At 35.9% G+C, this 23,708-nt stretch overlaps 2 protein-coding genes across 2 annotated transcripts; both read right to left on the bottom strand.

Annotated features, from left to right (window-relative positions):
* Positions 1 to 374: 374 nt before the first annotated feature.
* LOC128953833 (uncharacterized) lies at positions 375 to 6,935 on the bottom strand (the record flags this gene model as incomplete). The annotated part of the gene is made up of 7 exons (XM_054299353.1): positions 6,581 to 6,935; positions 4,872 to 6,488; positions 4,124 to 4,810; positions 2,772 to 4,025; positions 1,567 to 2,694; positions 807 to 1,502; positions 375 to 728 (listed from the first exon to the last, which is right to left on the bottom strand). Coding segments are annotated over exons 1-7 (6,012 nt in total), but the record flags the coding sequence as incomplete, so codon positions are not given.
* LOC128953691 (uncharacterized) lies at positions 6,935 to 23,349 on the bottom strand. The gene is made up of 30 exons (XM_054299205.1): positions 23,152 to 23,349; positions 23,000 to 23,074; positions 22,640 to 22,909; positions 22,248 to 22,286; positions 21,730 to 22,173; positions 21,404 to 21,673; positions 21,138 to 21,197; positions 20,437 to 21,075; positions 19,684 to 20,322; positions 18,687 to 19,598; positions 18,181 to 18,621; positions 17,813 to 18,103; positions 17,699 to 17,740; positions 16,957 to 17,622; positions 16,262 to 16,888; positions 15,467 to 16,177; positions 14,968 to 15,390; positions 14,716 to 14,896; positions 14,498 to 14,622; positions 14,396 to 14,431; positions 13,600 to 14,274; positions 12,872 to 13,516; positions 11,848 to 12,792; positions 11,350 to 11,778; positions 11,012 to 11,287; positions 10,895 to 10,933; positions 10,145 to 10,810; positions 9,420 to 10,073; positions 8,378 to 9,340; positions 6,935 to 8,298 (listed from the first exon to the last, which is right to left on the bottom strand). The coding sequence occupies exons 1-30, from the start codon at positions 23,242 to 23,244 to the stop codon at positions 6,946 to 6,948; spliced, it is 13,629 nt and encodes a 4,542-aa protein (XP_054155180.1). The 5' UTR covers positions 23,245 to 23,349; the 3' UTR covers positions 6,935 to 6,945.
* Between the last annotated feature and the right edge of the window lie 359 nt (positions 23,350 to 23,708).

Raw genomic sequence — 23,708 nt, 5'->3', positions numbered from 1 at the left:
AAAAATTATTTGAATAAATATAAAGTATTTAACTTTTACAAATTACAGCAGCAAATATAATTTATTATAGTATCATATATAGTATAGTTTAGGCACTTAAAGATAGACACATTTAATAATTTTTAACAGATTAACAATATTTAAAAAATTACTTTATTAAATAATAACATTTTTATCACAAAAATATGTCAAATAATTAAATTAAAAAAGCAAAATGATTATAATAACTATAATATAAAGAAAATATATGTTTCAATATGTATTATTAAACTAAATAAATAAATAAAAGAATTATTTTACAATAGTTTATACATTTAAAAAATTAAAACTTTTCAATCATTTTTATTCTTATTTTTCTTATTTTTTTTGGTTTTTGTGGTCTCAATCTTGCTATCAATGATTGAGTTTGTTTTACTCCAGAGAGACCACTGATCTTTATAGACCATAACTAATGATGTTTTCAAATATCCTACGCCTCCCGGAAAGTGCATTCCTTCCCATTTGTCTTTAACAGGTTTGGCTCCTTCAACGACATCACCAAATGGTTTACCATCTTTCATACGATTATTAAATTTCCAATATTTCGAGCCTCTGAACACGTAAATGAATGGAGAAAAGTTGGTACCGGTGCTGATCTTTACGTTAGAGCACAGGGACTTCAAGGCTGATGATTTGATGCCCTTAGCTTTACAGCCGAAAATTTCACTGTTATCGACCCATTTGTTGCACTTTTGATTAATAAAAAAACAAACCAATAAATGTRTTATAAGTAAAGGTATTGATGACTAACAACTRAAAATACATACCTTTTTAATATTTTTATCGGTGCGCATACAGTGTTTGCCGACKCCATCAAAGAAATACCAATTTTTCTTTCTGTCTTTAATAACGGCCACCAAATTAGGCGGGAATTTGTTGTCATCTTCGGTCACTTTAACGCATTCGCCAATTAGCGAACACTTGTCTTCAGTGATTTTATAATAGCAAACCTGCTTTTTCCTGACGACAGCATATTTGCCTTTTTTCTCGTCCATAGGTATGAGTGCACCCCTATCGCTGTCCTCACCATCGGGTAGATCGGGTGGTTCGCCGATGATACTCATAGTTACCGTACCGATCGGTGCATTACTGACTTCATTATCATTTTGTCGCATACCTTTGTGTGCTAACTTGTCCTTCAGCGAAGATGTCCACTGAGACCAAGTGTTGGCGTAKACGACAACAAAAGCGTTTTTATTAAAACTGACGCCTCCAGGCATAAGAATGCCGTCGAACTCATTCTTTGCCGGTTCATTACCTTTGATAAGATCTCCTAACGGTTTGCCAGGTTTTGGGTGATGTCCATCAAACTTCCAGAATTTACTGCCGCGGAAAACATAAACAAACGGAGGATAATTACCGCCACCAGTGATGGTTACGTTTTCACAAAGAGTTTCTAATTCCGATCTGATATCTTCGGCATTACAGCCAAACACCAGACGATTGTCAATCCATTTGTCACACTATTATTAGTGATAATTCAAAATTAATAGTAAATATCTGAAGATATAACTGTTGAATACATACCTTAGTTCTCAAACCATCCATTCTTTTGCAATGCTTTCCTTCGGGATCAAAGTAATACCAGAACTTATCTCTTCCCTTAATGGCGGCCACAATATGTGGCGGAAATTKTTCTTCATCTTTATCTACAGGACGACAATCACCGATCCATACGGTCTGGTTGTAAGTGATTTGTAGTGGACAGACCTTATCTCCTTTGATTTTAGCAAATCTCGATAATTTAATGTCTAAATTAATGAGAGCCCCGGCATTCATTGGATCACCGGTTTCGTCATCATTTTCTTTATCAAGAATTGGCTGATCATAAACATCGCCCAATTCATCGGTCGATGAACTTGTTTTACTATTGTCTCCTTTATTATCATTTCCTTCTTTATTATCATTTCTTTCTTTATTATCATTTCCTTCTTTATTATCATTTCTTTCTTTATTATCATTTCCTTCTTTATTAYCATTTCTTTCTTTATTATCATTTCCTTCTTTATTATCATTTCTTTCTTTATTATCATTTCCTTCTTTATTACCATTTCCTCCTTTTTCATTATTATCCTTATTATCACTGTTACCATCAGTTGATTTACTATCATCAGCCTTATCAGGATCTAAAGATTTTCCAGAATCACTATCTTTCTTACTATCTTCAGGTGATTTTCCGTCTGGATTTCCTTCATTTCCATTAGTACTACTTTCATCAATTGTGGCTGGAGTTGTAGATTTGCCACTATTACTGAACTCTCCATCAACTCCTGGTTTATTCATATTGTCTTCATTGTCAACGGGTCTGTTAGAACCATCTGTTGCTTTCGGTCGATGTTTTCTTAGCCTCCAAAGTGACCATTTATTTCGGTAGACTATAATAAACGATGTCTTGTGATAACTTGCACCGCCGGGTAAGTGAATGCCTGGATATTTGTCGGCTGCGAGTGCCGGTCCACTCATAAGTTTACCCAAAGGTTTTCCGGGCTGTTCCTTATTGTCAAACATCCAGTATCGTTGTCCGCGGAAAAGATAGATAAATGGCCAGTAATTGCCGGCAGAATTAATGATGGGATTATTGCACAGATCTTCCATTTCAGTGCTTTTGTCAGTATTGCACCCAAAGATGTCTTTATTATCCGACCACTCAGTACACTATAAAACATGTAAAACATTGTTTAACATAATCCATAAAAATGCAAACCGGTATTCATTGAAAAACTAATACATACTTTGATAGTATCGTTGTTTTTACGATTGCAATGTTTGCCTTCCCTATCAAAAAAGTACCAAACATTGCCTCTAGTCTTAACCGCACCGATAATATTTGGTGGAAAGTTATTGGCGTCTTCAGTGACGGGTTTGCATTTAGGCTTTTCGTCCCAAAAGGCTTTGTCACCTCTGGACGACACCACAACATAGCATACATCGGTGTCAATGATTTTGGCGTATCGTTTTCTACCCGAATCCATCGGTATAAGAGCACCCATATCTTTAGGATCACCATCTTGGTCTTTAGGCTCATCCAGAATAGGTTGTTCGCTGATATCAGTTGGTTCATCAGTATCRGTACCCGGATGACCTTGTTTTGACTTTTTGCTAACATCAACGCCAAAATCGTCATTCGGAGTCGTCGTTTCCAATTCATCTTTTCCCGGTTGTGAACCTCCTTTACCTCCTTTTGATGGTTTGTTTTTTCCCGGTTCAAAGCCATCAGTACTATCATCTGGATTTTTTTCTCCTTTTGATGGCTTTCCTTTACCGGGTTCAAACCCATCGCTTCCATCAGGTTTTCCTGTTGTTGACTTAGCTCCCGGTTCAAAGCCATCACTACTATCATCTGGATCTTTCTTTCCACCTTTTGATGGCTTTCCTTCACCCGGTTTAAAACCATCACTTCCATCGGGGTTTTCCGTTGTTGACTTAGCTCCCGGTTCAAARCCATCGGTATTATCATCTGAATCTTTTTTTCCTCCTTTTGATGGCTTTCCTTTACCGGGTTCAAAACTATCACTTCCATCGGGGTTTTCCGTTGTTGACTTAGCTCCCGGTTCAAAGCCATCAGTATTATCGTCTGGATCTTTCTTTCCTCCTTTAGATGGTTTGAAACCATTACTGTCGGATTCTGTTGTAGTGTCATCTTCATTGTCTGCTTTTCTTCCCTTACCCTCTGGTACCCATTGAGCCCATCGGTTCTGATACACAATAACCAGTGCGTCCTTGTTATGACTGATACCTCCGGGCAAATGCATGCCATCGTATTTTGGGTGTATGGGAACCTTACCCTCGATAAGGTTGCCAATGGGTTTACCTTTTTCTGGTTTATTATCAAACTGCCAATACTTGCCATTCTTGAAAACTAAGACATTGGGTTCAACATTACCACCAGAATTGATAGTAGTGTTGTGACACAACTGTTCCAACTCTCGTTTCAATGGCTTAGAGTTACAACCAAAGAGTTCTTTATTATCTCCCCATTTAGTGCACTATTATAAACATCGGTTGAATAAAAAAAGTTTAAAATATAATTACCGATATATCATAATATTTACTAAATAATAACAGATATAATTATTAACTATACCTCAATCTTAGACGTGTCCTCTCGTCTACAATAAGTACCGTTTCGGGCAACAAAATACCAGTATTTTTCTGGTGTGTGTATCGCTGCAATAATATCGGGCGGAAAATTGTTGGCGTCTTCGGTGACCGGTTTACACTTGCCGTCCCAAAAGGCAACGTTCTTCTTGATATACAGATAACAAACGTCAGGTCCCTTAATCTTGCCGTATCTCTTGCGCTTGGGATCAACCAGTATGAGCGCCCCCTGATCTGGACTGTCAGCCGGATCGTCATCCTCTTCCAAGTCATCAATCGGCATATCCCTGATATCGCCAGCTGTAGGTTGTGGACCAGGTTTGCCATATTTGGACCATTTTTTCTTGTAGACAATAATAAAATTGTCAGGACCACCAGTTTCGGGACCATTAGGTGACCACTGGCCAACACCACCCGGAAAATGAATTCCCGTCCAATTTGTCTTTGCTTTGTACGCACCGTCCAATAGATCACCAAATGGTTTCTTGTCTTTCGGTTTATTATTAAATCTCCATTGTTTGCCACCTCTGAAGACATGTATAATATCATTGTAAACACCGCCCGCATTGATCACTGGATTGTTACACAAATATCTCAACTCAATCGGCATTTCTTCGTCTTTAGATCTTTCATGACAACCAAAGATTTCTTTATTGTCGCGCCATTTTAGACACTAATATTAAAATATTTTAATCAATTTGCTATTATTTATATAAAAAACTATAAAAAAATACCGATTTCTTATTCTCTGGACTTCTGGAACAATATTCGCCATTTTTATTGATAAAATAATCGATTTTCGAYTTCGGCTGAATGTATGCAATAATATTCGGCGGATAATTGTTATCGTCGTCTGTCACTGATTTACACGGATCTGTCCAAAAGGCCGTATCGTTTTCAATGCCAATATAGCAGACCTGATCGTCCGATACTTTAGCAAAACGGCTTTTGTTGTTATCCAATGGTATGAGAGCACCCGAATCGCCGGGACGTCGATCTGTTTCGTCAGGTATTTCTGACGGTTCGTCAAGAATTGGATCGTCGCCCACGTCATTGATTTCGGGAATCATTTTAACTTTCTTTTTAAAATCAATAAGAAATGGATCGTCAGGTGTTTCCTTTGATGGTTGATTGTCGCCATCATTTGGTTTTTTATTTTTTTCTCTATCTAATCCCGCAACAGAGGTTTCATCTGAAGGTTCGTTATCACCTCCATCTGGTTTTCCTTTTTTTGGTTTATTTTGTCCACCATTTGATGGTTTATTTCCATCATTATCTGGATCTTCATTTGATGGTTGATTGTCACCTCCATCTGGTTTTCCTTTCTTTGGTTTATTTTTCCCGCCATTTGAAGGCTTATTTCCATCATTATCTGGATCTTCATTTGATGGTTGATTGTCACCTTCATCTGGGTTTTCTTTTTTTGGTTTATTTTTCCCTCCATTTGAAGGCTTATTTCCGTCATCATCTGGATCTTCATTTGATGGTTTGTTGTCACCTCCATCTGGTTTTYCTTTTTTTGGTTTATTTTGTCCACCAGTTGACGGTTTATTTCCGTCACCATCTGGATCTTCATTTGATGGTTTATTGTTTCCGTCATCTGGTTTTCCTTTTATTGGTTGATTGTCGCCATCATTTGATTTTTTATTTTTTTCTCTATCTAATCCCGCAACAGAAACTTCATCTGATGGTTCGTTATCACCTCCATCTGGTTTTCCTTTTTTTGGTTTATTTTTTCCACCATTTGATGGTTTATTTCCATCATTATCTGGATCTTCATTTGATGGTTGATTGTCACCTCCATCTGGGTTTTCTTTTTTTGGTTTATTTTTTCCATCATTTGACGGTTTATTTCCGTCACCATCTGGATCTTCATTTGATGGTTTATTGTTTCCGTCATCTGGTTTTCCTTTTATTGGTTGATTGTCGTCATCATTTGGTTTATCCTTTTTTGGTCTATCCATTCCCGCAACAGAGGTTTCATCTGAAGGTTCGTCATCTTTTGGTTGACCATCAGGACTGTCACCATTAGGTTTCCAACGCGACCACTTGTTTTTGTAGATAATAATAAAGTTACGGTTCTCCCAACTCGTACCGCCTGGAAAATGAATTCCCGGCCATTTTTCTCGGGCCGGATCACCGCCGTCAATAAGATCACCRAAAGGCTTCTTCGGAGTATAATTATTATTAAACTTCCAGTACATGCCATCCTTAAACAGGTATATGTATGGCTCATAGTTGGCGCCGGCAGACAATTTGGGATTTCGRCACAGGTATCGGTATTTAAAATTAAGCCGTGCCTTCATTGTATCGCATCCTATAATGGTTTGAAGGGGAGACCATTTGTTGCACTATTATGTTAAATATAAATAAAAATATTAATATTTATACAAATCTCATGACAATTAAGTTATAATTTTTATTTTATGCTAAAATACTTTACATCTTCAACATTATTGACGTGTCGTTTACAGTACTGTCCATTCAAATGAATGAAATACCAGTTATCATCCTTTGCCTTAATAGCGGCCACAATATTAGGCGGAAAGTTGTGTTTGTCTGCACTAACATCAGTACAGTTGCCATTTCTGTAGCATTTCTTGTCTCTTACAATGTAATGGCAAACTTGATCTCCCATTACTTTAGCATATTTGGATCGCTTGGGATCTATATTTATTAGGGCGCCATCCGGTTGACTACCGCTTTTAATTTTAGGCATATCATTGTCTTCGTCTTCAATTTTCTGTTCAAATATATCTTTTGGTCGTTCAAAACCTTCGGGAAGCACTTCTCCTGAACCGGAAGGAGTCACATCGTTTCCATTACTTGACGGTTGATGATCCCCTTTGTCCGGTTTGTTATCAGTTCCATYATCACCGGGTTTATTATTACCACCATCAGGTTTATTTTTAYCAYYATCACCATCAGGTTTATTTTTATCTTCATCATCACCTGGTTTATTTTTACCACCATCACCATCAGGTTTATTTTTATCATCATCATCACCGGTTTATTTTTACCACCATCACCATCAGGTTTATTTTTATCATCATCACCTGGTTTATTTTTACCACCATCACCATCAGGTTTGTTTTTATCATCATCATCACCTGGTTTATTTTTACCACCATCACCATCAGGTTTGTTTTTATCATCATCATCACCGGGTTTATTTTTACCACCATCACCATCAGGTTTATTTTTATCATCATCATCACCGGGTTTATTTTTACCACCATCAGGTTTATTTTTATCATCATCACCATCAGGTTTATTTTTATCATCATCATCACCGGGTTTATTTTTACCACCATCAGGTTTATTTTTACCACCATCACCATCAGGTTTGTTTTTATCATCATCACCTGGTTTATTTTTACCACCATCAGGTTTATTTTTACCACCATCACCATCAGGTTTATTTTTATCATCATCATCACCGGGTTTATTTTTACCACCATCACCATCAGGTTTATTTTTATCATCATCATCACCGGGTTTATTTTTACCACCATCACCATCAGGTTTGTTTTTATCATCATCATCACCGGGTTTATTTTTACCACCATCACCATCAGGTTTGTTTTTATCATCATCATCACCTGGTTTATTTTTACCACCATCACCATCAGGTTTRTTTTTATCATCATCACCATCATTAGATTCTGTTGTAACTCCTTTATTAGGATCTGACTGATCGTCAATATCTTTTGGTTGTTTTTTATGACCCGAATTGTTTTCATCTTCTTTTGGGTTTTTTTTGTTGTCAATATTGAGCCAATCTTTGTCACTCTTGTCGGGCAACGCGTGTTGGGCTTCTTCGGGTGTCCAACGCGACCATTTTGTTTTGTAAACCATAATAAGGTTTGGTCCGTCAAAACCCGCACCGCCGGGCATATGTAAACCTGGGAACAAATCATTGGCCCGTTTAGGTCCACCAACCAGTACTCCAAATGGCTTATCGTTGACCGGTTTGTTGTCAAAAACCCAAAACTTTCCGCCTCTGAACAGCCATATGTGCGGTGTATGACTTTTGGTGGCCAGCGGTGACTCCTGAGTGCCGGCCTTTATCTGAACATTTTTGCACAAAATTTCCAATTCGTGAGTAACACCCGGCTGTTCACAACCAAACACTTCAGCGTTTGGTCGCCATTCTGTACACTATATTTGGTGAACAAATGTTGGATCAGTTTGTTTGTATATACAAGAGATATATCCCACTAAAAAAAATATGACAAACCGTTTCAAAATTGTTTTTCTTTCGTTTGCAGTATTTTCCGTTGCGATCAAAGAAAAACCAATCGTTGTCGTCATTCAAGATGGCGGCGATAATATACGGAGGAAAGTTGTTCTGGTCTTCGGTTACAGGAATACAATCGCCACTCCAAACAGCTTTATATGTCTTAATTGTAATATAACAGGTCTTGTCGTCAACAATTTTAGCGAACCGGCCGTTCATCTCATCAATAGGTATGAGAGCTCCTGCGTCGTCATCTTTGCCATTAACTTCACCTTTAGTGTCGTCTTCATCGCGTATCATATCTTCGTTGACATCGTTGTCTTTATTGCCACCCTTTGGTTGTTTGTCGCGTTCAATGGCAGCACTTTCTTGATTGTCAGGTAAATCTTTGTCAGTCTTTGGCTTTTTAGTAGTAATTGTTTTGTCTCTTTCAATGGCAGCACTTTCTTCATTGTCCGGCAAATCTTCGTCAGTCTTTGGTTTTTTAGTAGTAATTGTTTTGTCTCTTTCAATGGCAGCACTTTCTTCATTATCTGGCAATTCTTCATCGTTTTTCGGCTTAGAATTTTGTTTTCCGCTATCAGTCGGTCCATTGGATGGTTTTTTATCCGTACCAATAGCTGGTCTTCCTCCAGTATCATCTGGTTTCCACCTTGACCATTTAATATCATATACCATTATGAATTTATCCGGTCGTTGATGACCAGAACCGCCTGGAAAATGTATGCCCGGGTAGTCAATCTTTGCGGGCACCTGTCCCTCAACCAGTTCGCCGAAAGGTTTTTTTGGTTTTGGTTTATTGTCAAACTTCCAGTATTTGCCGCCTCTAAACACCAATATATTTGGCGGTAAATTAGTTCCCGCATTGATTCTCGGATTGTCACACAAAAACTTGAGCTCTTGTTTTTGTTTTTTATCGGCACTACAACCAAAAACTTCCCGATTGTCTGACCATTTATTACACTAAAATTATAAAAACAGTTTAAAAAAAGTTTTAATATCCGCTAATAAACATCATTTGATATTAACGATAACAACAAACCTCTTGATAGTTATTGTCGGGTCTCTTACAGTACTTTCCATTATCATCAAAGAAATACCAGGTATCGTCCGGTTTCGGTTTAATAGCGGCCACAATATAAGGAGGAAAGTTATGTTTATCTTTGCCGACAAACACACACTTTCCTCGCCAAAAAAGTTTATTACCTCTGATGACACAATAGCATACTTTGTTGCCCTTGATTTTGGCATATAGTGGCGCTGGGATCGTGTCATTAATAGGTATGAGCGCACCCTTGTCTTTGGGATTTAATTCTGGCTGATCGGGAATYTCTTCATCTTTATGCAATATAGGTTCGTCTAAAACATCGTTGAATCCGTTAGGCAACCATTGAGACCAGGTTTTTGCATGRACTACTAAAAAGTTGGGACCATTGTGACCGATGGCACCGGGCATATGTAGACCCGGGTATTTGTCGCGCGCCGGTACTCGCATTTCGACTAAATCACCAAAAGGTTTCTTTGGTTTCGGTCGATTGTCAAACTTCCAATATTTGCCGCCTTTGGTCACTAGTATGTGAGGCGGATAATTGCCGCCACCATTAATTGTCACATTTTTGCAAAGAACCTGCAGATCAGGGCTCAGATGTTTGGCCAGACARCCAAACGGTTCCTTATTATCACTCCATTTCTTACACTATTATTAAWTTTAAATGATAATACAGTTTAATAATTTGATTTCAATTTTTWAATTTTTAAAATCCAAACCTTATTATAATCTTTTTCGGCGCGTTTACAATATTTTCCTTCTTTGTTAAAGAAATACCAATTATTATCTTTCGGTTTAATGGCGGCCACAATATGTGGCGGAAAGTTTCGCGGATCGGAACTGACGTCAAGACACTCGCTTAATAGGAACATCTCTTCGTCTTCAATACTGAGTTCACAAACTTTATTGGCTCTAATTCTGGCAAACTTTCCTTTGTTGTCTTCTGGATTGATGAGCGCACCGGCATTTCCGTCGTCCGGTTCCTCCTCGTCCTGTGGGTCATCTTCCGGTGGTAATATAGGTTTGTTGTCCACAACTTTTTTGCCATCGGGTGTCCAACACGTCCACCTCTTGTTCTCAATAATAACACACAAATGATTGATATTATTGGTGAAGAATCGGCCGTACGTCGGATCAAATCCGGGCCACTTCTTGGCCGGTTGTGTTTCATCGCTAATTAATTTAGTAAATGTCGGTTCCATTTGTTTGTTAGGTTTGCCGGTTGGATCAAAAACATAAAGATTCAAATGTGTGAATACATTGATTAGTTTGTGATCCAATATAACAGTTCCTATAGTAATAGGATTGGAGCAGAGTTTGCGAATCTTATTATTCACTTTTGACAGTTTACAACCTAACAGTTCCCGATTGTCTTTCCAAATACACTACAAAAAAACCAAATTTCATAAATAGTTATTAATTTAAAAATATTTCCAATAAAATAATGAAAATTTTAATATTTTGCTTGCATATGAATCTTTCGGTGAAAGTTTAAAATATTTTTGTGCCTTTAATATAAATAAAACAAAATAAATAATAATTTATTATAAATAACATTAACCGACAAAAAAGCCTAAAAATATAACCTCTTCTTCGTTTAACATATCAGTATTAGTTTCATCGCTTTTTGCCGCCATATTATCCCAATCGAGTTGAGGTATATTATTGTAAGAGTTGTCGTCAACAATGAGCGGCCGTTTACAGTATTTGTCATCTTTGAAAAAGTAGTATATGTTATGATTGAGAGTCAGAGCAGCGCTGATATAGGGAGGAAAGCTCTCAACTGAATCCTTGACCGGATGCGGACCGTTATTATGACTGTCTCTCATGAGTTTTGGTCCCTTTTTGCGGTAATACCAGACCTAAAATTGTAAAAATATATATTATTATATACTTATTATTGCATATGTTTTCAATTAATTACCGATTCGTTGACCACAACAGCGATTCTATCGTTTGGCAACGGGATGGACACACCGGGACTATTATTCAGATCAAGTATTGGTTCGTTAACAACATCGGCGTCTCCATTGGGCAGCCATTGACTCCATTTTTTATTGTACACCATAACTGGTTTTTCACGATTGTGTCCAAAGCCGCCGGGAAAGTGAATGCCAGGCAACTTGTTTTTGGCCGGCACTTCACCCTCGCCCTCAACAATATTACCGAACGGTTTAAACTGTTCGGGCTGATTGTCAAACGTCCACCGCTTACCGCCCCTAAAAACTAAAATATTTGGCGGATGATTACCGCCAGCGCTGATCTTCGGTTTACGACATAAATTGTCAACAGTTGGGTGCCTTTTGTTGGCCTCACAACCAAATAAATCGGGATTATCTTTCCAATCGGTACACTATTTAAGTACAAATAAAATGATAAACATATTAAACAAAACATCAAAATGTATGAAAACTTGTATTACTTTTTCATAATTTTTATCTTTTCGTTTGCAATATTTTCCTTCGGTATTAACGAAAAACCAGTCCTTATCCTTGTTTTGGATGACTGCCACCAAATCTGGTGGATATGAGTGYTTGTCCTCATCAACAGAAACACATTTCCCGATTCGATACAATTTATTTTCGCGGAACAATAGTTGACAAACTTGATCGCCCTTTATATTTGCGCGGACATCAGGATTAGGATCATCGTTAAAAATGGCACCGGTATCTGATGGATCACCATCGGGCTCATCGGGCATCTCTTCGTCTTCGATGGGCTGATCCACAGCTTTTGGTGATTGGGATGCCTTTTTAGGATCCCTTTCCAGAGCAGCAGCTTCTTCCTCGTCGGGTTCATCTGTTTCGTTATTCTTCTTACGATCTCTTTCATTAGGGTCATCAGTTTCCTCTTCGTCCGGATCGTCTTTATCCTTTTTATCCCCCTTTTTGTTCCCCTTTTTGTTCGGGGCTTTATTATTCTTTTTCTTATCCCTTTCATTAGGGTCACCAGTTTCCTCCTCATCGGGCAGATCCTTATCACCCGGTTTTTTAATATTACCATCAATTCTCTTACCTTTAGGTGTCCAACGGGAATACTTTTTACGATATACGGCTATAGCATCCTTAACTATATGACTGAATCCATTGGGAAATCTAATGCCCGGCCATTTATTTTTAGCGGGCACCTGACCAGCGACTAATTCACCAAACGGTTTGTCGGGTTTCGGTTTATTATCAAATTGCCAGTATTTTCCGCCTCTAAATACAAATATGTGCGGCGGATAATTTCCGCCGGCATTAATCATTAGGTTCTTACAAAGCAGTTCCAGCTCTTGTTGTTGAGTATTGTCACCATTTTTTATTTTCTTCTTCTCTGACTTATCTATACAACCAAATGCTAAGTTATTGCTCTCCCATTTAGTACACTAACCAAACAAATAAGACATTATGTCTACAAATTTTATACTAAAAACTCATATATCACTAAATTTGATCCAAACTCACGTCTTGATAATTCTTGTCCGGTCTCTTACAGAACTTGCCGTTAGAGTCAAAGTAATACCAATTGTTGTCTTTTGCTTTAATGGCTGCAATAATATTTGGAGGAAAATTATTTTCATCTTTTTTAACCGATTTACACTTTCCCATCCAAAACACTCGCTTTCCCTTAAACTTGATATAACACACATCTGTGGCAACAATTTTGGCAAATATCTCTTTTGTGGGATCAGTTGGAATCAATGCTCCGGAGTCATTGGGATCATCTTCTGGATCGTCTGGAATTTCAATTATTTTGTGTTCGATGGGTTCGTCCTCAACATCTTTGTCACCATTTGGTTTCCATTGCGACCATTTTTTGTCGTAAACGATAATCGGATTTTCCATATTGTGTGCAAAACCGCCGGGTAAATGCATTCCTGGCCACTTTTGTTTTGCAGGTGCGGCGCCGTCCACCAGATCTCCTAACGGTTTACCTTTTTGAGGTCTATTGTCAAACTGCCAGTATTTTCCGTTTCTGAAGACATAGATATCGGGCGGAAAGTTGCCGCCACTCGTGATATTAAGATTATTACAGAGCGACTCGTGTTCTGGAGATTTGTTTGTATCGTCGCATATAAACAACTCTTTATTATCTCTCCATTCGGTACACTATTTATTGATCAAAAAATATTGTATACATTTGAAGAGTTCTATATAGTGATAGACAATGTAAACAACTAATAAATACTAACCTCTTTGATACTCATATGATGTCGACTACAATACTTACCATCAATTCTAATGAAATACCATTCGTTTGTTTTACTYTTAATGGCGGCAATAATGTCTGTCGGATAGTTAGTCTTGTCTTCTTTAACGGCCAAACACTTACCATCGAAATACATCTTATTTTCTTCGATAACATAATAACATATGTTTTTACCCTTTATATTGACATATTTGGCATTTCTAGGATCAATGTTAATGAGAGCGCCGGCATCTTTCGGATCGCCTTCCGGTTCGTCTGGCGATTCTTCTTCGTGTTCGCCAATCTTCTTATTAATGGCAAAATACAGACCGTTTGAGTCTTTATTCCAACATTTATAGGTCTTCTCATATATAACACACAGTTGACCCTTAATGAAAACAAACCGACCCTCACTCGGCTTAAATTCGGGATAAATTTTCTCCAAATCTATCGGTTCCGGCTTAAGATTATCAAATCGTTTGTCCCGATCAGGCGCTTCGGTCTGAGGTTTTATACCAAAGTCGACTGTTTTCTTATTGGCCGAAATATAGTAAATTGTATTTTGGTTGGGAGTTAGCGATCCAGTGGTTTGCGGGTTTGCACACAAATCGGTCCAATCTTTGGTCATATTATTCTTAGTCTTACAGTCCAACAATTCAGATATATCTCTCCAAATGCACTATTAATTGATAAAATTATAAATTTATTCAGTAATATACATACAATTAAATTACTAAAATTATTGTTTTATATTAAGCTAAACAAAATTATGATTAAAAAATATCAAATTCAAAACTTACATAACTGTCAACACTAGGGCTAAAATATTTTGCTGCCTATTGTCCAAAACAAATATAATAATTAGTATTAATATTTAAAAAACAAATCTAACAAATAAATACCTCAGATTCCGATAATTTCTTAGATTTGGCTCCGGGATACTCACCAAACCAATCACTTTCATAGACATCATTTTCAATGGTCGGTCCCACGGCAAACATAGATGACATCATCATTACTTGTAATGCTTTTATGAATTAATAATTTTCAAAATAATATATAATTAATTTGAATGAATATATAAACAGATTATATGCAATATTTTTTTGAATATAAAAACCTATTTTTAGCGGACGTTTGCAATATTTGTTGCTTTTAAAGAAATAATAGACAATATTGTTTGTCGACATCGCAGCGCACAGACCTTCGGGAAAATTTTCTGTCGAAAACTTTGTTTTCATCGGTCCGTTATCTTTGCCATCTTTGATAATTTTGTCGCCTTTTTTACGATAAAACCAAACCTATTAGTTATATATAAATGTGATTATAATATAAACAATTATTGGTAAATAACATAAATTAAAAAAAATACATTATCTTTATCAACGACAGCAACCCTACTGCCGGGCAACAGGACAGCCGTCGGCGCACAAATGATCTCATCGAGTATCGGCTCGTTGTCCACTTCRATCTCACCGTTTGGCGAATATTTACTCCATTTTGTGTCGTAAACAATCATTAGATGATCATTATCGTGGCCGACACCACCAGGGAAATATATACCCGGCCATTTACGTTTGGCTACTACTGTACCCGTCACCAAATTGCCGAAAGGTTTTTCCTTTTTGGGAATGTTATCAAACTCCCAGTATTTGCCGCCGCGAAACACAATGATATGTTTTGCAAGATTACCGCCCGAATCAATGGTAGAATTGTCGCACAGATTCTCCAATTCTATGGGAACGGGAAGTGAATTACATCCAAATATTTCTCTAGAGTCGAGCCATGAACTGCACTGTTAGATGAAAGATCACAAATCAATACAAATAAATAGATTTAATAATTCAATTAATCTAAAGAAAATTACGAACCGATTTCAAATCAGCGTCTTTTCGTTTACAATATTTTCCAAATCTATTGATATAATACCAGATATTGTCTGCAGACTTAATGCTTGCAATAATATTTGGCGGATAGTTATGTTTCTCTTCAGCTACTGGTTCGCAGAGACCACTATTGTAAAGAGTATTGTTTTTCAATACGTAAGAGCAAACCCTATCTTTCTTTACTTTTTGATATTTATCGCCTGATTTTTGTGGGTTTATAAGAGCACCGAAATCCTTCTCATCCCGTAGTCCATCGTCGGGCACTTCTTCGGGTCGAATCGGTTCATCAATGGTCGGCTTTTTTGGCATCTTTTTTGTTTTGCCTTCTTTTTCAAGAGCTGCAGACTCCTCTTCATCTTTTTCATCATCATCTTTATGCGGCCAACGCGACCAAACCTTATCGTGAACTATAGTAAATTGATTTTTCGGGTCACGGTTAATACCTCCCGGTACGTGAAGGCCTTTCCATTTATCTTTAAATGGTTTGTTTCCGCTAACAAGTTCGCCAAACGGTTTGTCCACTTTGGGTTTATTATCAAACTCCCAGTATTTGTCATTTTTAAAAACGTAAATATTTATCGGACCGTTACCGCCGGCCGAAACGGTAGGTGCTTTGCACAGGGTTTGCAATTCTTTATTATTAGACTCTCCAGCCTTACAGCCAAATACTTCAGTGTTTGGCTTCCAGTCTTTACACTTAATGATAAATGAATTAATTATTATTGATTATTATTTAACTACAATTGCTTTAAAATTAAGTATTWCTATCCAATTGTATACCTCATTATGATTGCCAACCGGTCTCTTACAGTACTTTCCATTCCTGTCGAGGAAATACCAAATATCATCGTTTGTTTTAATGGCTGCCACTATATTTGGCGGAAACTTTTTGTTATCTTTAGTCACTGGCAAACACTGACCGCTATAATAAAATCGGTTGTATCGCATAATTAGATAACAAACTTTATTGCCAGACACTCGTGCATATTTGGGCGGATCTGTGCCATCAATAGGCACCAGAGCACCCAAGTCATCCGGATTGTGTGATTTTGCTTTACCAATAGGCTGTTGCTTAACTAAAATTGAACCGTTATTATCCCATTTTGACCATTTATCGTTGGCTACAACAATCAGTTGACCCTCTTTACATCCCATTGCCGACGGAAGTATAATATGAGGCCATCGACTCAGTGCCGGAAGTGGGCCTTCAATTAGTTGGCCGATTGGTTTATTTTTGGCCGGTTTGTTATCAAAAGTCCAATATTTGCCGCCTCTGTATACATATATTTTTTCATCGCAAACGACGGCGCCTTTGATCTTAGGTTTATTGCAAAGCGACTGAAGATCACAACGAACTGTCTTAGCGTCGCATCCGAGAAGACCTTTGATGTCTTTCCATTCATTACACTAATAATAAATAATATTAAAACCATTAAAATAACTAAAAATAATATGATTTATCTCTATATAAATACTTCTTTATTAGTCAAATCCAATTTCTTGCAATACGTGCCATCGTTTTTGATATAATACCAGTTTTGATCCGAAGTCTGGATAACACCAATCAAATAGTTTGGATACTTTTCTTGTGTTTGTGTCTTATCGATGTCTACTTCTTCAAGTTTTCCGTCATCCATAATCATTGGAGTGCTTTTACCGTTTTTGATGAGCTCGTAGTTACCATTAATAGAATCACTTTCAATAAAAGCCGCCGGATTGGTGTCACCGCCGAGTTTCAAGTCAGCCATTTCTTCATCCGGCGCACAAATTTCCTCTTCTTTACCAATTAGATTACCCTTAGAATCCCAACACTTGTATTTAGAGTTATCTTTGATGGCACACATCTGGCCGTCAATTGAAAAGAACTGTCCGTAGTTGACATCAAATCCTTGCCATGTCTTCGACGGAACAATTTGTTTGTTACGTATATTGAGAAACAATTTATCGCTGCCTTTGATATCGCTTTCACTGCTGGCTCTGGCGTTCAGTGCATAGACTCTGTCAGTGGTAAAGAAATACACGTCTGTCTTATCCCACACAACGGTTCCAATAGATATCGGGTTTTTGCACAATTCGGTCACTTCGGGACTCGATTTTCCTGAATCACAGCCAAATAATTCGGAATTTTTTCGCCAAATACACTGTTATGYAAACAAATAAAAATTTTCTGTAAAGTTTCGGTAATATTATTTAAATTAAATGACAATTGTTTCATACATGAGATGGATCATCGGATTTAAGACTAAAATATTTAGATTTCTGTATAAATCAATTAATAGAAAAAATAAAATTACAAACAAATAACAACTAATTGACATAAAAATGACTGACTTCTTGATTGTCAAGTGGTTTCATATAAACAGGTCTCAGCTCTTTAGGTTTGTCGACAGTTTGAGACCACATTTCAATAGTGATATCGTAATGAGTGTCTTCATCAACAATAAGCGGTCGTTTGCAATACTGTGAGCCTCGGAAAAAATAGTAAACATTATTATTTAAGCTAAAGGAGGCGCCCAAAGCTATCGGCAATTTTTCCCGAGTATTATTGACCAGTTGTGGGTCCGAACCACACATTTTCGATGCCTTACAGATCTTGTTTCCCAATTTCTTGTAAAACCAAACCTGAAAATTACATAAAAATATATGTTATTATATAACAAATTCACTCATAAGTATTGCCAATCAATTTTAATCATTACTTTGTTTCCGATAACAACAGCTATCATATTATTTGGCAAAACAACAGCCGCTCCTCGATCTCTATCTCCTTCATCAATGGGTTCATCAATTTTCACCGGTTTATTATTTGGCAGATAATTTGAATACTTTTTATCATAGACTATAAGGAGTCCATTGCCAGCACCCGATGGCTGACAGACGCCGCCAGGAAACTTAATGCCCGACCAGAGGCTCTTTGCGTAATCGTTACCAGACGTAACAGTACCCATGGGTTGGCCCTCTTTCTGCTTATTATCAAATTGATAATATTTGCCGCCTTTGAACACAACTGGTCCCAGTGATAGACTACCTCCGGCATTGATTAATGGACTGTTACACAGCGCTTCTTGCATTGAATTCATCGGTTGATTACCACCCTTCTGACAGCCGAAGGCTAACTTATTTTTAGTCCATATATTGCACTATTAATTTAATCATAAAATTAATAATTAATAAAAATTATAATAAAATTATCATATTTTTAGACCTCTTCCTTAGAGCCAGAGGGACGACGACAATGTTTACCGTCTTTTCTAAAAAAATACCACATTTTGTCGGGTGTTTGCAAAGCCGCCACAATATTTGGTGGATATCTGTTGGGATCTTCATTAACATCAACACATTTGCCTAATTGTTTCAATTTGTTATCTTTCAAAGTATAGTAACATACGAGTTGTCCCTTAATTTTGATAATTTTGCCGTCAGTTTGGCAAATCAATGCACCGCTATTTGGATCATTMGGTTCTATTTCTTGCTCGGGTTCTTCTTCTTCTTCTTCTGGTTTTTTTGTCGATGTAGTCGTTGTCGTTCTCTCTTGAGAAGCGACTTCCGAAAGCTCGGGTAACTTTGTAGTCGTGTCGGTGTCGTCGTCATCGATTGGCGTCAAAATAATTGGCTGACGTTTAGGGCCGGTAGGCTTTTTAGGTGCTTCAGTGGGTTCGCCGTCATCACACTCTTCTTCGTCGTCATCGAGCTCTTCTTCAGTAATCGGCTCATTGATAACTACGGGTTCTTCTTTGTTTACGGAACACTCATTCGATGTCTTTATATTTGAATCAACTTCGTTAGCACCCGAAGCAGACCAATGCGACCAATGATTGTTATAAACAGCTGTCAATCCCTGTTTATCGCACGTAAAACCCGCCGGAAAATGTATTTTTGGCCACTTTTGTTTGGCAGGTTTGGGACCACACAATAGTTTACCTAATGGTCGATCACTTTCTGATTTACCGTCAAATAACCAGTAGTTGCCGCCCCGGAACAAGTATATACTGTTACCACAATTGGTTCCCGAGGATATCACTGAATTAATGCACAGAGACTGCAAACCTTTATCTAAACCAGATTTGGTTTTCTTATTACAACCCAACAGGACTTTTAGATCTTTCCAATCAATGCACTTAAAGGTTAGGTATTTAAAAAATAATATAAAATATTATGCATTTTGAGTAATTGAAACAAATTTATAATAAAATATCAATTACTGGTTTAGATGTTTTGTTTTCTCGACGACAATATTTTCCGTCGTTTGTAATGAAATACCAGTGATTATCTTGTGGTATAACAGCTGCGACAATATTTTTCGGATAATTCATAACATCATCTTTAACTGAATGACATTCCCCACTCCAAGTAGTCTTTTTGTTATCCAATTTAATCAAAACATAGCAAACTTTTTCTTTGTTTACTTTTGCGTATAGTTTTCCAGACACTGGTATAACAGCTCCGCCGTCTTTATCGCTGCCTTCGGGTTCATCCTTGACTTCTGCTTCTAAATAAACGAGTTCTCTGTCGGTTATAATAGGTTTACCCATTGAACTCCACTCCGAATATACGTTGCCGCGTATGACCACTAGATTTCCGTCAACTAAAGTGAGAGCACCGGGAAGTTTGATGGTCTTCCACTTGTTGGTGGCCAATGCGGCCGATTCAACCAAATCACCGAACAGTTTCGTAGGTTTGGGTTTGTTATCAAATTCCCAGTATTTGCCATTTCTGAACACAAAGATGTGCGGACCAATGTTGGCGCCGGCAGTGATGACTGAATTGGCGCACAAAGATCGCAACTTAGGTCCACCATCACGACATCCAAATAGTCGGTTATTTTCATACCATTGATTGCACTATTAAATTAAGTAAAACTACTTATTATTATCTTAAAAATCAAATTATTATTTAGTAATTATTACAACTTCTAGAAAATTTATGACATAATTACGGTAATCACTAATTCATACCTTTTCATAGTTATTATCAATACTTTTACAATACTTGCCGTCTTTGTTAATAAAATACCAGTGACTTGAATCGGTTTGTATAACGGCCACAATTTCCACAACTGTGTTGGGTTTGTATTTGTCTTTAATCCACAATTGTTTCTTAGTGTAAACCAAATTCATAACATTATCCTTTTGAATCACTTTAAAGTTGTATACATTATGATTGTCTGCAATGACAGCGCCGGCATATATCATATCGCCTTCTGGTTGATCGGGTGTCTCTTGGATAGCCTTTTCGGTTGTAGTAGTGGTGGCCATCATTTTGTCGTACATAGGTTTTGTGTACAACTTTTCCGTTTCATTTTTGTCGACCAAAACTATAGTTTCATTAGCATAGATGAGATATAACTTGTCGTTCACGTAAATGAAACCGTTTTGTTTTGGTTCGTATCCCTTAAAGATATCTTTGAACGAAATGGTTGACTTGAGTTTACTTAAGGCAGAGTCAAAAACATAGACATTATCGACACCAATAACATAGACATCAGAGTTTTTAATCAATATTCCGTATACATAGGCGTTGGCGCAAAATGTTTTGAGTTTGGGATCAGCTTTCTTACCGCAACCGAACAACTCTTTATTGTCTTTCCAGTTGCACTAAATTAAAGGTAATAATCGTTATAATAATTAAMGTCTAATAAAATTAAAACTAATAATACCATCGATGGATCCTTTTTATGAGAAACACTCGACTTATATCCTGATGTGGATATAGACCCCTAAAAATCATTGAATACATAAATTATTAATAAAGATAACAACAAAGTTTATGATTGATTAACTAATAAGCAAAAATTAATTGCATTAATCAATTAATTTTTCTCTTTCATTATAGTTTGAATGAAATTTTTTTTGACATTTGATGCAATCATTTGTTTGCTGTACTTAATGTATTAATAATATCATAACAATAACCATAACATACATTACTAGAACTGGAAATTTGTTGTGTATTTCCTTCGGAATCCAATTTATAGACTTCATTGTAAGTGTGTTCTTCATAATAGGCTTTGTTATCAAATTTCAAAYCCCTTTTACAATAACTGGATCCACGAAAAAGTGTATACTCTTTACTATCAGCACTGAAGGCACCGGTTATTGAATTCGGGAATCTATAGGGAGTCTTATCGACTGCTATTACATTGTTTTCATTAGCTTTAAATAGTTTTTCTTTTATCGTAATAAACGAAAAGGCCTTAAATAGGGATATAAAATCATTARTAAAAATAGTTATTTCTTAGATTACTTTACCTGATGTCCCAAAATGACAGACACTTTGTTATTAGGCATTAATACCGGTGCGCCGTTTCGATTGAGATTTGCATCAATCAAATTTATCGGCCCATTAGACACCTCAACAGATCCGTCCACTGCATACTTAGTATAGGCTTTGTTATCAGTGATTACATACAGGTTATCATTATATGTGAAATATGAGCCATGTTTTGGATCAAACTTTTTCCATATGCTATGCAAATCAAAGTTATTGGTGACCAACTTTCCCAATGGATTTAATGCCGTAAATTTGCCATCAAATTGGTAAACCTTATTCTCACCCAATACATAGATATTATTTTTATAGCCAATCACACCGGTAACCCATGGTTTTTGGCATAACTCATACAGTGGTGAGTTATCTCCCTTTACCAAAACACACCCAAACAGTTTGGTATTACTTTTCCAAACACATTTGCTCTGTTTTTATATTAAAAATTAATTTATATAATAAATTTAAAATTAATTTCTTTATCAAACAACTTCTGACTGACCTTAGGTTCCATTAATGTTGTAATTTCATTGTTTTTTAACTAAACAAAAAATTTAATAATACAGYGATTAAATTAATATCAATTATTGACGTTAGGATATTATACAATAAATAGATTAATCTAATGTATAAAAATTTGTGTCTTGTACGGCAATTAAGGGAATATTATGCTTTAATAAAAAAATTATAAATAATTTAAATTAAAGTTGGGTCAGTCTTTATGTTGTGTTTTGTAATTTTTCATAAATAAAGGAATTAAAAAATAATTTTTGGTAAGTTTTCATATATATTAATAGCATACACGTAATCTATCTATTGTATCGGTTTATAATACGTAAATATAATATATGATATAATACTGTATATAATTAGTAGTATAATAAATTTGTGTACATTATTGAGTGAAACCATTTTTTTATTGCCATTTTTGTCCAACTGGTAGACTTGAACTTCTTCTTCCTCCTCATAACTGATCTCATGTTTTCCGCTTTCAATTTTTCGGACACAATAACGGTTTTCCCGAAAGAAGTAGTACTTCCCGTCCTCTATCTCTAGATAACCGGTTATTGAATGGGGTAAATAATCTTCGTGATCGCTAACAAGTTTCGGTCCATTATTTGCATATTTTTTAATTACATTTTCCGATAAAACATAATTCCATACCTATAATRAATATATATAAATATATATATATATTTAAAAATGTGACAATCAGTTGTATAAAAATAATAGTTTTATATAACTATTACTTACTTTATCTCCTTTAATTAGTGAAAGGTTATTATCCACCAATAATACTACCGTATGATATGCACTATTAACGGGAATCTATAATAAAATATATTTAAATAGTAATTTTATTTTATTTTTAAAATGAATAAATTATAAATAAATTTGAAAAATACCTGTGAATTTTGTGATTGTAATTGTTTATTAGTTTTAATGTTTTGTGACAATTCAAATATTAATAAAAATATTAGAATAAACTTGATTTTCATTTTATCAAAACATTAGTGAGTATTTATAAACAAAAATTAATAACAATTATCATTTAAAACTAAAAATGGTTTTCTCCATCTTTTTTATAGAAATAAAATGAAAGCCAATGTGTTTTATCAGTTCAAATGTGTTTAAAAAAGCAATGTATAAGTATTGTATATCAAATGCCACATATTTTATTTAAAAATATATAATACTATATACCCGGTATATATGTAATTAAAAATGACTATAATATATATTGAATAAAACTATGTGTAATTTTGATATAAATTATTTTTAATCAACATTACAATAGTTAMTAAAATTGTGAACATTAACTATAATCAGGAAATTATTTTAAAATATTAAAATCAATATATAGTATCAAATAACTTATTATTATTGTATAAAATAGTATTAATATTGAAGAAAAATACAAACAAGTATTGAGTGAGTGAGTTTCTTTAGTAATAATTTAATT

The sequence above is a fragment of the Oppia nitens genome, unplaced genomic scaffold (assembly GCF_028296485.1).
Source record: "Oppia nitens isolate AA-2021 unplaced genomic scaffold, nextdenovo-longstitch-racon4-pilon3 scaffold23_pilon_pilon_pilon, whole genome shotgun sequence".
In the NCBI taxonomy this organism is placed as follows: Eukaryota; Metazoa; Arthropoda; class Arachnida; order Sarcoptiformes; family Oppiidae; genus Oppia; species Oppia nitens.
Note: the sequence above shows the minus strand (reverse complement) of the source record. Positions and strands in the feature narration are given on the sequence as shown.